The sequence below is a fragment of the Oncorhynchus tshawytscha genome, linkage group LG26 (genome assembly GCF_018296145.1).
Source record: "Oncorhynchus tshawytscha isolate Ot180627B linkage group LG26, Otsh_v2.0, whole genome shotgun sequence".
NCBI lineage: Eukaryota > Metazoa > Chordata > Actinopteri > Salmoniformes > Salmonidae > Oncorhynchus > Oncorhynchus tshawytscha.
In genome coordinates this window covers 45,711,804-45,726,120 of record NC_056454.1, presented here as the reverse complement: position 1 = coordinate 45,726,120, position 14,317 = coordinate 45,711,804, and the positions used below count along the sequence as shown (strand labels likewise).

The 14,317-nt window shown below is 45.1% G+C and overlaps 1 protein-coding gene across 1 annotated transcript; it reads right to left on the bottom strand.

Annotated features, from left to right (window-relative positions):
• Positions 1-8,842: 8,842 nt before the first annotated feature.
• LOC112255720 (trace amine-associated receptor 6-like) lies at positions 8,843-9,829 on the bottom strand. The gene is made up of 2 exons (XM_042306373.1): positions 9,133-9,829; positions 8,843-8,847 (listed from the first exon to the last, which is right to left on the bottom strand). Exons 1-2 carry the CDS (start codon positions 9,827-9,829, stop codon positions 8,843-8,845), a joined length of 702 nt encoding a protein of 233 aa, XP_042162307.1.
• Positions 9,830-14,317: the final 4,488 nt, after the last annotated feature.

Below are 14,317 nucleotides of genomic sequence, written 5' to 3'. Positions count from 1 at the left end.
TTGAGTGTGTGGACAGGTGTCTTTTATATAGGTAACGAGTTCAAAAAGGTGCAGTTAATACAGGCAATGAGTGGAGAACAGGAGGGATTCTTAAAGAAAAACTAACAGGACTGTGAGAGCCGGAATTCTTACTGGTTGGTAGGTGATCAAATACTTATGTCATGCAATAAAATACAATATGATTTCCTGGATTTTTGTTTTAGATTCCGTCGATCAGTTGAAGTATACCTATGATAAAAACTACAGACCTCTACATGCTTTGTAAGTAGGAAAACCTGCAAAATCGGCAGCGTTTCAAATACTTGTTCTCCTCACTGTTTATCCAAAATGTCAATTTATTAGACGCGTTTGATCCAGAAAAAAACAGCTTCCAAAATGCGCAACGTCACTACAACATATTTTAAAAGTTACCTATAAACTTTGCCAAAATATTTCAAACTACTTTTGTAATACAACTTTAGGTATTTTTAAACTTTAATAATTTGGAAGGTGTGGTGTGCGATGGCTTCTCAGCCTTGCGCGGAGGAGATGCTGTTGTTACGGCGTTGATTCAGGTGTGTTCCTGAGAATGGAGTTAAGGTGGAGGAGGTTCTGCTCGCGGTCGGTGAACAGATAGGAGCTGAATTTATACATTCTGCTTCTAGAGTGAACAGAGCTGTGGTTGTGTTCATGAAAATAGCACATTTGGTTGGTAGGCTCATTGCTAGTAGAATATTTTTAAGGGGTGTGTTGGTGCCAGTTTCACCTCTTTCTACCCCTTCGACCAGGGTGGTAGTTGCAAATTCACCTCAGTTTATTACGGATGATCAAATCAGGAAAGAGCTGAGTCGTTTTGGTAAGTCTGCTAGCGAGTTTCGTGTCGGCAGGTTTTCAGGCAGATGCCGTTAAGCACGTTGTTTTGTTCCGGAAGCAAGTGTTCATGTTTCTGAATAACAATAAGCAACAGCTAAATGTGCATTTTAAAGTGAGGCATGGGGCGGGGCTCTACGCAGGGTTTACCAGTACAGATAGTCTATGGTGTTTTGAGTGTGGGGATTTGGGGCCTAAGTGCTTTGCGTGCACAAATAAAACCCATAGACAAGGTGAGGGTACAAGCGCCAGGGGGGGAATCGAGGTCAACATGCAGGGGCAATGAGACGCGGACAGCAGAGGCTGGGCCTAGTCATGCAAGAGATGGTGGGGTATCTGAGGCTGGGCCTAGTCATGTTATGGAGGGTGGTGTAGATGAGGCTGGGACTAGTCAGGTTATGCTAGTGGATGAGGAGAGTATAGTGGGGAAGGGTGAGAGAGGAGGAGGAGGGTGTCAAGCGGAAAAGGAAAAAGGGAGAGAACTTAGTTTTTGGACGGCTCTGACTCTCCTGTCCAAAAAAGGGGACTTGTGTGAACTTTAGAACTGGAGGCCTGTAGTATTACTCTGTGCGGGCTACAAGATATTTCCCAATGTCCTCTCTAACAGACTAAAGTCACATCTGGACTCGATAGTGCTTAACTAAGAAGCTGAATATAAAAAGTGTGGTTTCTTACATAGAAATGGGTCAGGCTTCTTGCTCAATAGCACAAAGCAGATCATTCAATCTATGTTCTTACTGGTTCTAGACTATGTTGAAATAATCTAAATGAATGCAGCGGCCCCTTCATTACAAACTTTAGATGCATTTGACCATAGATCATTTTGTTTTATAATGGGTACATGTTCAGTACACATCCCTGTATTCTATATTATAAAAGTAGGTTGTCCTTCTTTGAGGTCACGTAGGTCAGTTTGTTGCTCTTTTTGCCTTAATAGAGATCTTTGACCTACTGTAAACTCCCTTGGTTGTTAACATCTACAATGATCATTAGACGTACGCGTCAGAGTTATCATACCCAGTGTCGGGGTTTGGATAAGAGTTGGGTAAATCAGCTCTTTGCCTTTAGGATCTTTCTTACCCCCTATTACTTTGGGGTTCTAATCTCCCTCTTTCAAAATCCCCCCGGTGTACATGCACCGGACATCCATAGGCTGGAGCCACCTGGAAGCTCGGTGCATTTACATATAAAGAGAACTAAATAGGAAACTCAACAGTGTGTTGGGCTGAGAAACATTATTTAGATGGTTGTTTTATTGTTGTTGAAAGCTTGAAATGTACACAATGCGAAGGGACCTTGTTTCTAACACCCCATGCAGAGACACACACACACACACACACAATCCCCCTCCCAGACATTCCTGCTTCATAGTGTCACGAACCGGCTCAAAGCCCGTAACAAAGGGAGACAACGTGGAGATAAGGAGTAACAAAATATATATTTATTAACTAAAGCAACTAAGGAAAATATACAATGGTGTGTGTAATCAGTAGTGTAAGTGAGTGTTTTGCATGCATGAATGTGAGAATGCAGGGTGTTGAAAGGTGCCAACGCAAACAAACAAAAGGCCACCAAGAACCACAACACAATCTACAAAGGTGTCTGCATGGAGAGAGTCTCCTCCATGAATGTGGAAGAGGTCCATTTATCCTGGGAGACACCTGGCCCAGGTGTTTCCCATGTAGCTGACGACCCTTCCAACTCCGCCCACCGGCATCCTAATAAGGAAACAAGAACAAAGACAGAATACGGCAGACAGAGTGGGAGGGTCGTCACAATAGACAACAACCCTAAGGGCAATAAAATAGGGGGTGTGGGGCCATTCTCTTTCAAATGTTCAAACACAGACCCCCCCCCAGTTCAACCAATCAATCATCATGACAACTTCAAAGGAATCTATGCAATACATGCATAAATTAGCACACCCTCTAACGCGTGGGAACAGGATGTGCCCATATATGGGCATAAGCACGTGATCAGTTCCCGCCAGGATGTCCTGACCGGATGCCCAAATATGGGCATGCACACGTCATCCTGACATAGGGTCATAAATCATACGTTTGACTTGTGCCGTCTACTTTCTTCCCTCTAGTGTGCATAGCTATTCATCCCCCCCAAAGTAAATACTTTGTAGAGCCACCTTATGCAGCAATTGAAGCTGCAAGTCTCTTGGGGTATGTCACTATAAGCTTGGCACATCTAGTCACTGGGTTTTTTGACCATTCTTCAAGGCAAAACTGCTCCAGCTCCTTCAAGTTGGATGGGTTCTGCTGGTATACAGTAATCTTTAAGTCGTACCACAGATTCTCAATTGGATTGAGGTCTGGGCTTTGACTAGGCCATTCCAAGACATTTAAATGTTTCCCCATAAACCACTCGAGTGTTGCTTTAGCAGTATGGTTAGGGTCATTGTCCTGCTGGAAGGTGGTCCCAGCTTAACTTCTTATGGCTGGGGACAGTATTGATTAGCTTGGATGAATAATGTGCCAAGAGGTGCCCAGAGTAAACTGCCGGATCCTCAGTCCCAGTTGCTAATATATGCATAGTATAATTATATTTGGATAGAAAACACTCTGAAGTTTCTAAAACTGTTTGAATGATGTCTGTGAGTGTAACAGAACTCATATGACAGGCAGAAACCTGAGAAAATATCCAACCAGGAAGTGGGAAATCTGAGGTTGGTCGATTTTCAACTCAGCCCCTATTGAAGATACAGTGGGATATTTGTCATGTTGCACTTCCTAAGGCTTCCACTAGATGTCGACCGTCTTTAGAAACAGTTTGAGGCTTCTACTGTGAAGGGGGACTGAATGAGAGGGGAATGAATCAGAGGTCTGCCAGCAGCCACGAGCTGGTCATGCGCATTCACATGAAAGGTATCTCCCGTTCCATTGCTTTTCTGAAGACAAAGGAATTTTCCGGTTGGAACATTATTGAAGATTTATGTTAAAAACATCCTAAATATTGATTCTATACATCGTTTGACATGTTTCTATGGACTGTAACGGAACTTTTTGACATTTTGTCTGCAACTAGTGAACACGCTTCGTGAGTTTTGATTTGTTTACCAAACGCGCTAACAAAAGTAGCTATTTGGACATAAATTATGGACATTATCGAACAAATCAGACATTTAATGTGGAACTGGGATTCCTTAGAGTGCAATCTGATGAAGATCATCAAAGGTAACTGAATATTTATCATGTTATTTCTGACTTACGTTAACTGCACAATATGGTGGATATATTTTTGGCTTGTTGGGTCTCTGAGCGCCGTACTCAGATTATTGCATGGTTTGCTTTTTCCGTAAAGGTTTTTTAAAAATCTGACACAGCGGTTGAATTAAGGAGAAGTTTATCTATATTTCCATGTACAACACTTGTATTTTCATCAACATTTATAATGAGTATATCTGTAAATTGATGTGGCTCTCTGCAAAATCATTGAATGTTTTTGGAACTACTGAACGCATATATACTGATATTTTTTTATATAAATATGAACTTTATCGAACAAAACATATATTTATTGTGTAACATGAAGTCCTATGAGTCTCATCTAATTAAGATCATCAAAGGTTAGTGATTAATTCTCTCTCTATTTCTGATTTTTGTGACTCCACTCTTTGGCTGGAAAAATGGCTGCTTTTCAGTGACTTGGTTCTGACCAAACAATCGTTTTTGGTGCTTTCGCTGTAAAACCTATTTGAAATCGGACACTGTGGTGGGATTAACAACAAGATTGCCTTTAAAATTGTATAAAATATGTTTGAAGATTTTTCTTTTTTTCTTTTTTTCTGTTGTTTTGAATTTGGCGCCCTGCACTTTAACTGGCTGTCATATCGATCCCGTTAAAGGGATCTCAGCCCTAAGAAGTTTAAATCTCTGAAAATACAAACAGGTTTCCATAAATAATTTTCCCGTATTTAGCACCATCCATTATTCTTTCAATTCAGAGCTGCCCCTCAGTCCAGTGGGGTCCTTGGTTACTAGGCCATGGTCGGCGGCGAGGGTCGCCAATCTAAGGACGCGATGCAGGCGGACTGAGACTTTGTTGGAGTGGGGTCCACGTCCCGCGCCAGAGCCGCCACCGTGGACAGATGCCCACCCGGACCCTCCCCTATGGGTTTAGGTGTGCGGCCGGGAGTCCGCACCTTGGGGGGGTGGTTCTGTCTGGTCTTAGTATTTTGTGTTTTCTTTATTATATTGATCAGGCCAGGGTGTGACATGGGTTATTTATGTGGTGTGTTTTGTCTAGGGGTTTGTTATAGGTTATGGGATTGTGGTTAGTAGGGTTGTCTAGAATAGTCTATGGTTGCCTGGAGTGGTTCTCAATCAGAGGCAGGTGTTTATCGTTGTCTCTGATTGGGAACCATATTTAGGCAGCCATATTCTTTGAGTGTTTCGTGGGTGATTGTTCCTGTCTCAGTGTTTGTTTGCACCAGATAAGGCTGTTTAGGTTTTCACGGTTATTTATTTTGTATTGTTCATGTTTATCTTTTATTAAACATGTATCGAAATAACCACGCTGCATTTTGGTCCGCCTCTCCTTCGACGGAAGAAAACCATAACAGTTTGGAGTCATACCTTGTCAGATTGGTAATAATCTGACAAAGATTTAGGGTGTCCAATTGCTTTCAGACTATTCAGGTTGTTTAAATATGTCCCAGTTTAGGTCACCTAGCAGGACAAATTAAGACTTCGTGTAAGGGGCCAGGAGAGAGCTTAGGGCAGGTAGGGTACAGGCCGGTGCGTTTGGAGGTCGATAATACCCAGCAACAGTCAACAAAGTGCTTTTTTGAATGCTTAATGCTTAAAATCAGCAAATACATTTTTTGGGGGTACAGACTTGGTGGAGTCAACCGAGCACTGAAGGTGATCCTTGGCAAAGATTGATACTCCCCCACCTTTGGAAGATGTGTCGTGCCGAAAAAGGAAAGGTTAACATCAGTATTCAAAACACTCTTCGTTAACCACATCTCAGTAATGACCAGCACATCTGGATTGGAGCTGTGAACCCACACTTTCAATTGATCCATTTTAGGTAACAAGCTTCTAGTGTTAATGTGGAGAAAACCCAGGCTTTTACAAGAGCATAAATCAGTAAAGCAGATATCAGAGCACAAGTCAGAATTGGTGCTAGCAACTATAGATGGGCCAGGGAGTACATGCACATTTACAGATATCGTCAACAGTAATACAATAAAGGTACGACAGAGGACAGGGAGTGCTCTGCAGTGTTGATTTATGACATTTGATTGTGCATTAGATGGCAACAAGATCATATTGTACAGTAAATTCATCAGGTAACATGAATCCAAAGAAGGTGAGATGTGGCTACAAACAGTCTGTCCCACTGATGGGTAAACAATACATTCCATAGTCAACAAGCATGCTGGAGTCATGAGGAAAACAGAAAAATAGCAAAATGCACAAGAAAAAAAATATAACAAGAATTAAGCTTTCAACCGATATAACACACTTGTGTGTAACCTAAATGTTTAATATCCATACATTTTAAGATTAGTTATTTGAATTGCGCCTTTCAGTTTCAGCGGAAGTTTTCCCCCTAGCGGGACACCTAGCCCAAAGGCTAGGGCTTATTTCAAGGTTTTACTGCTAACCTACAAAGCATTACATGGGCTTGCTCATACGGTCACAAGATGCAGGCCTCCTTATTGTCCCAATAATTTCTAAGCAAACAGCTGGAGGCAGGGATTTCTTCTGTAGTGCTACATTTTTATAGAATGGTCTGCCTATCCATGTGAGAGACGCAAACTCTGTCTTGACCTTTAAGTCTTTATTGAAGACTCATCATTTCATTAGGTCCTATGATTGAGTGCAGTCTGGCACAGTGGTGTGAAGGTGAACTTAAAGGTACTGTAGCGACGAACCGCCCTTGCTGTCTCTGCCTCTAACCCTATTATGGGGGCTGAGTCACTGGTTTTATGGTGCTCTTCCATGCCATCCCTAAGAGGGGTGCATCACTTGAGTGGGTTGAGTCACTGACTTGATCTACTTGTCCGGGTTGGCGCCCCCCTCGAGTTTGTGCCGTGGGGGAGTTCTTCGTAGGTTATACTCAGCCTTGTCTCAGAGTAGTTGCACCCTCTACAACCACTGTGATTATTATTATTTGACCCTGCTGGTCATCTATAAATGTTTGAACATCTTGGCCATGTACTGTTATAATCTCCACACGGCACAACCAGAAGAGGACTAGCCACTCCTCAGAGCCTGGTTCCTCTATAGGTTTCTTCCTAGGTTCCTGCCTTTCTAGGGAGTTTTTTCTAGCCACAGTGCTTCTACATCTGCATTGCTTGCTGTTTGGGGTTTTAGGCTGGGTTTCTGCATGGCACTTTGTTACATTGGCTGATGTTAAAAGGGCTTTATAAATTAATTTGATTGATTGTACATAACATTTCTCTCAAAACCTGCCAACAAGGCCTGAAAACTAGCCTAATATAACATATACATATATATATATATATATATTAACCTTTATTTAACTAGGCAAGTCAGTTAAGAACAAATTCTTATTTTAAAAAGCCGACCCCTACCAGACCTTCCCCTAACCGGGAGGACACTGGGCCAATTGTGAGTCACACAAATTACCTCTCAAAACTCGCTCACAAGGCCTGAAAACATATTTGTTTTATATTAATTGCAACATTTAACCAATAAACCCTTTCCCATTAAGTCATTGAGAGCATTAGGAAGGAATATTAATGTACACTTAGAAGCAAAATGTCTGAAGAGAAAATACAATTTGCATTATCACTTAAATGTACCATTCTCCATGTCAGTATCATTGTGGACTTTTTCACATAACACAAGCAAACAAGGGAGTTTCATAACTTCTATTTCAAATGTCAACTTGTGCAGCACTCGAGACCCAAGAACTGAAACCCTTAGATTGATAAGGTTTTTCCATTAGAAAAGTCGACATGAGAAAAGAGTTTACTATAAACCATCTCTGAGTGAAATGATCTAAAGCCTCTAGAGCGCCTAGAGTCATTTTCCAGTGCTTGGTCGCTGTTTTATCAGTTCTAGCGTGTTAAATGTTTTATGGAAAAAGGGGTGTCTCCATAATGACAATCTAAATAGCCTACCTACAACTGGTAAAAGATGACACCAAGTGTGTGCATGATGCTCTGTCACCATGACTCAGCTTCAGTGTGCTCTCACACACACACACACACACACACACACACACACACACACACACACACACACACACACACACACACACACACACACACACACACACCCCTCCGGCCATCCCCCTCCCCACCCCCACCACTCACTCACTCATTTACTCGCTCAGTAACAGCCTGCACACTGCGTGATAGTCAAAAGCTACAGGTCACAGTGAAATATATGTTTTAAAATATATACAATATATATAAAGACAAATACCATGGCGGCCGCAACATTTATTTGAATGGACTATTCTCAAAATTATCTAGAACACATCAATGGTTAAAGTATAAACACAAAACAACACAGAGGATGTTAAATGAAACATTTTATTCTGAAACAGTCACATTGTAGTGTGCTGAAGGAAGTCATGTGTTTATGGTCTGCAAAATGACTTTACTAATGAGTAGTAAATTGTTTATAATTACATTTATTAAAAATCTTAGGAATGTATGAATCATTACTACAAACTATAAAAGTTGTTTATAAATGTGTGAATAACTAGCTTACTAAAGCAAATGGGAATAATGACTGAATGACTGAATGATGAATGACTTATTGACTTATAGATAAGCTATTTATTTACTCAATATAAATGTATTTATTTACTCAATATGGGCCTGCATCCCTGTGGAACACTTTTGACAACATGTGGAGTCCATGCCCTGACGAATTCAGGCTGTTCTGTGGTCAAAAGGAAGCGCAAATAAATATTAGAAAGTTGAAATGAAAGAGTATTGTTACATGAAAGAAGCAATTACAACAATTGTATAACAAAACTATAGCAAACCTGTTTGTCAAACTGGGAAATAAAAACATAGGACTTATGAATGTATTAAATTCAGAGTTAAAATAATTTTAGCTGTCACTTTGAACCATGGATAAAAAAAAGCATAAATTATTGGATTAATTAAGGAATTTACAAGTGGCAGAAAACTGATGATGAAGAATGATACATTTTCAGTTAAAAAAGACAGAAAGAAAAGAAATAGAGATGGAGTCCAACAAATGAGATAGTTGAAAACAACAATAGACAGAGTTTTTGCTGCTTTTCTCTCAGACTTATTTGCCTGTACAGTTTTAACACCAGACACGCTGGCAGCCTCCTTTGAAAATACCTTTCTGGCCTGTGATCTGGCCACCGCAAAGATTTTCATATAAAGTGTTATAATAATAGAGCATGGGACAACCGTTTTAAGTACAAGGTCAATTATAGTAACCCAATTTAACCCTTCAACAATTAAACATTCTTTCAAACACCTACCCAGAACCTGTACACTTACAAAGTTTTTTATAATAGTAGCATTGTACATGATACAACAACACCAGGTAATGGATATACAACACATCATTCTTGCTATTGTTATTTTAGAGTGGTACGATAAGGGATCACACACAGCAACATAGCGGTCAATAGATATCAAGACCAAATTGCCCAGAGATAAAGAAGTACACAAACAAGAGACGTAGAATTGAAACACACAGAAATATTCCCCAAAACTCCAGCATGATTCCGTTATTGCTACAGTCGTTACTGGTATCACAATCAGTCCCACCAGGAGATCTGACACAGCCAGAGAGAGGATGAGCAGGTTGGTTGGAGTGTGGAGCTGCTTGAAGTGAGAGATGGAGATGATCACCAGTATGTTCAAAAATACTGTAACTGTTGAAATCACTGAGAAGAAGATGTACAGTGTTATGTGGATAGATGTCGACAGCAAAGCCTTTCTGCAAGAAGAGTTTCTGTCTTGAAAACAATATTGAACATCTTCATGTTCCTCCATTTTTAGAAAATGATCAAAATGCTGAGGTCCTGCTCCTGCTTGGTCCTGTGTGTGACCCTGTCAGGTCCGCCTTCTGACAAACTCTGAGCTCTGTCTCATTATTTATCCCTGAATTTCTGACAGCCACTCCCCTCCTCGGAGTCTCTCTGCACACACACACACATGCGCATGTGAGCTCACAAATGAACAAACGGTTAAATAAACAAACAATTTATGAAAACATGATGTAATGTATGATAGGATTGGATGTTGCTGTGCCCACCTAGCCTGTCCTTCAGTCTTACTGACTGTTAGATAAGAAAGTAAAGGTAGCATAGTATGGGTGATATTTTGGTCACTCAAAGGCTATTTTACTTGGGAAATTGGATAACTGTTTAAGACTAACTGTTTTGGGTGATGTCAGTGCTCAGTTTGGACCATAATCCACAACCTCAGGAGACATGACAGTACGCCACATGTCTGCTGGCCAGTGTTTAGTCCTTTAGGTGCCTTTTAGCAAACTCCAAGTGCCTTTTACTGAAGAGGCTATTTCATCTGTGCACTCTATCACAAAGGCCTGTTTGCGACCTGGGATAGGAGTCTTGATTGCTTCAAATGTCTTCCATTTAAGATGGATGGAAGGCACTGTGTTCTTGGGGACTTTCAATGGTGCAGAAATGTTTTGGTAACCTTCCCCAGATCTGTACCTCAACACAATCCTGTCTCTGAGCTCAAAGGACAATTACTTCAACCTCATGGTTTGGTTTTTGCTCTGACATGCACTGATAACTGTGGGACCACCACATTTGGAACCACCAAGACTCTTCCTAGAGCTGGCCAGAATCAGGGGAGAAGGGCCTTGGTCAGAGAGGTGACCAAGTACCCGATGGTCACGCCCTGGTCAAAGTATTTTGTGTTTATCTTTATGTATTTGGTCAGGCCAGGGTGTGGCATGGGGTTTTTGTAATTGTGGTGTGTTTGTCTTGGGGTTTTGGTGGTGGTATTGGGATTGTAGCTTAGTGGGTTGTCTAGCAAGGTCTATGGCTGTCTGGAGTGGTTCTCAATCAGAGGCAGGTGCTTATCGTTGTCTCTGATTGGGAACCATATTTAGGCAGCCATATTCTTTGAGTTTGTCGTGGGTGATTGTCCTTAGTGTCCTATGTGTACTCGTTGTTAGTTTGCACCAGATAGGCTGTTTCGGTTTCGTTTATTGTAAGTTCGTGTTTTTTTGTTATATTAAACATGGATCGCAATCGACACGCTGCAGTTTGGTCCGACTCTCTTTCATCACCACTAGAAAACCGTTACAGAATCACCCACCACCAACGGACCAAGCGGCGTGTCAACAGGCAGGAGCAGCCGAAAAGGAGATGCTCACCAAGGATTTCTGGTCATGGGAGGAGATCTTCGACGGGAGAGGACCCTGGGCTAAACCAGGGGAGTGTAGCCGCCCAAAGGAGCAACAGGAGAAGAGGCAACAGAGGCAGCAGCAGCAGGAGCAGCAGCAGCTACAGTGGGAGAGGTTGCACCACCTGGAGTTATGGACATGGGAGGAGGAATTGGACGGTAAAGGACCCTGGAATGAGCCTGGAGATTATTGTCGCCCCAAAGCCGAGCTGGAGGCAGCAAAAGCAGAGAGGCGGCATTATGAGGAGCTAGCACGGCAGAGCGGATGGAAGCCCGAGAGTCAGCCCCAAAAATTTCTTGGGGGGCTTACAGGGAGTATGGCTATGCCAGGTAGGAGACCTGCGCAAACTCCCTGTGCTTACCGGGGGCTGGAGAGACCGGGCAGGCACCGTGTTATGCTGTGGAGCGCACGGTGTCTCCAGTGCGGGTGCACAGCCCGGTTCGGTATATTCCAGCTCCTCGTATCGGCCGGGCTAGAGTGGGCATCGAGCCAGGTAAGGTTGGGCAGGCTCGGTGCTCAAGAGCTCCAGTGCGCCTGCACGGTCCGGTCTATCCAGTACCACCTCCACACCCCAGCCCTCCGGTAGCAGCTCCCCGCACCAGGCTTCCTGTGCGTGTCCTCGATCCAGTACCACCAGTTCCAGCACCACGCACCAGGCCTTCAGTGTGCCTCGCCTGTTCAGCGCAGCCAGCGCTTTTCTCCTCTCCTGCGCTGCTGGAGTCTCCCGCCTGTTTAACGCAGCCAGAGCCTTCCTCCTCTACAGCGCTGCCGGAGCCTCCCGCCTGTTCAGCGCAGCCAGAGCCTTTCTCCTCTACAGCGCTGCCGGAGCCTCCCGCCTGTTCAGCGCAGCCAGAGCCTTCCTCCTCTACAGCGCTGCCGGAGCCTCCCGCCTGTTTAGCGCAGCCAGAGCCTTTCTCCTCTCCTGCGCTGCCGGAGTCTCACGCCTATCTAGCGCTGTTAGAGCTTTCCTCATCTCCAGCGCTGCCGGAGTCTTCCGCCTGTTTAGCGCAGCCAGAGCCTTCCTCCGACACAGCGCTGCAGGAGTCTCCCGCCTGTTCAGCGCAGCCAGAGCTGCCAGTCTGCATGAAGCAGCCAGAGCTGTCAGTCTGCATGGAGCAGTCAGAGCTGTCAGTCTGCATGGAGCAGTCAGAGCTGTCAGTCTGCATGGAGCAGTCAGAGCTGTCAGTCTGCATGGAGCAGCCAGAGCTGTCAGTCTACATGAAGCAGCCCGAGCTGCCAGTCTGCATGAAGCAGCCAGTCTACATGGAGCAGCCAGAGCTGTCAGTCTACATGAAGCAGCCCGAGCTGCCAGTCTGCATGAAGCAGCCAGTCTACATGGAGCAGCCAGAGCTGTCAGTCCGCATGAAGCAGCCAGAGCTGTCAGTCTGCATGGAGCAGTCAGAGCTGTCAGTCTGCATGGAGGAGCCAGAGCTGTCAGTCTACATGAAGCAGCCCGAGCTGCCAGTCTGCATGAAGCAGTCAGTCTACATGGAGCAGCCAGAGCTGTCAGTCCGCATGGAGCAGCCAGAGCTGTCAGTCTACATGAAGCAGCCCGAGCTGCCAGTCTGCATGAAGCAGCCAGTCTACATGGAGCAGCCAGAGCTGTCAGTCTGCATGAAGCAGCCAGAGCTGTCAGTCTGCATGGAGCAGCCAGTCTGCATGGAGCAGCCAGTCTGCACGGAGCTGTCAGTCTGCACGGAGCTGTCAGTCTGCACGGAGCTGTCAGTCTGTAAGGAGCTGCCAGTCTGCAAGGAGCTGCCAGTCTGCAAGGAGCTGCCAGTCAGCACGGAGCCGCCAGAGCGGTCAGTCTGTAAGAAGCCGCCAGAGCTGTCAGCCTATATGGAGCAGCTAGTGCCGCCAGTCTGCCCAGCGCCGCCAGTGCCCCCAGTCTGCCCAGCATCGCCAGTCTGCCCAGCGCCATCAGTCTGCCCAGCATCGCCAGTCTGCCCAGCATCGCCAGTCTGCCCAGCATCGCCAGTCTGCCCAGCATCGCCAGTCTGCCCAGCACCGCCAGTCTGCCCAGCGTCGTCAGTCTGCCCAGCGTCGTCAGTCTGCCCAGCACCGCCAGTCTGCCCAGCGTCGCCAGTCTGCCAGACTCTTCCAGATCTGCCAGTCAGCCAGACTCTTCCAGATCTGCCAGTCAACCAGACTCTTCCAGATCTGCCAGTCAAGCAGACTCTTCCAGATCTGCCAGTCAACCAGACTCTTCCAGATCTGCCAGTCAACCAGACTCTTCCAGATCTGCCAGTCAACCAGACTCTTCCAGATCTGCCAGTCAACCAGACTCTTAGATCTGCCAGTCAGCCAGGATCTGCCAGTCAGCCAGGATCTGCTGAAACCACCAGCCAGCCAGGAGCTGGTAGATCTATCTACCTGCCTGAGCTTCCTCTCACTCCTGAGCTTCCTCTCACTCCTGAGCTTCCTCTCACTCCTGAGCTTCCTCTCACTCCTGAGCTTCCTCTCACTCCTGAGCTTTCTCTCACTCCTGAGCTTTCTCTCACTCCTGAGCTTTCTCTCACTCCTGAGCTTTCTCTCACTCCCGAGCTTCCCCTCAGTCCCGAGCTGCCTCGGTCCCGAGCTGTCCTTCAGTCCCGATCTGTTCCTCAGTCCAGTGGGGTTCTGGGTGAGGACTACTAGGCCATGGTCGGCGGCGAGGGTGGACTATCCAGGGACGAAGGGAGAGGGGACTAAGACATTAAAGGAGTGGGGTCCACGTCCCGCGCCGGAGCCGCCACCATGGACAGACGCCCACCCGGACCCTCCCTATTGTTTTGAGGTGCGTTCGGGAGTCCGCACCTTAGGGGGGTTCTGTCACGCCCTGGTCAAAGTATTTTGTGTTTATCTTTATGTATTTGGTCAGGCCAGGGTGTGGCATGGGGTTTTTGTAATTGTGGTGTGTTTGTCTTGGGGTTTTGGTGGTGGTATTGGGATTGTAGCTTAGTGGGTTGTCTAGCAAGGTCTATGGCTGTCTGGAGTGGTTCTCAATCAGAGGCAGGTGCTTATCGTTGTCTCTGATTGGGAACCATATTTAGGCAGCCATATTCTTTGAGTTTGTCGTGGGTGATTGTCCTTAGTGTCCTATGTGTACTCGTTGTTAGTTT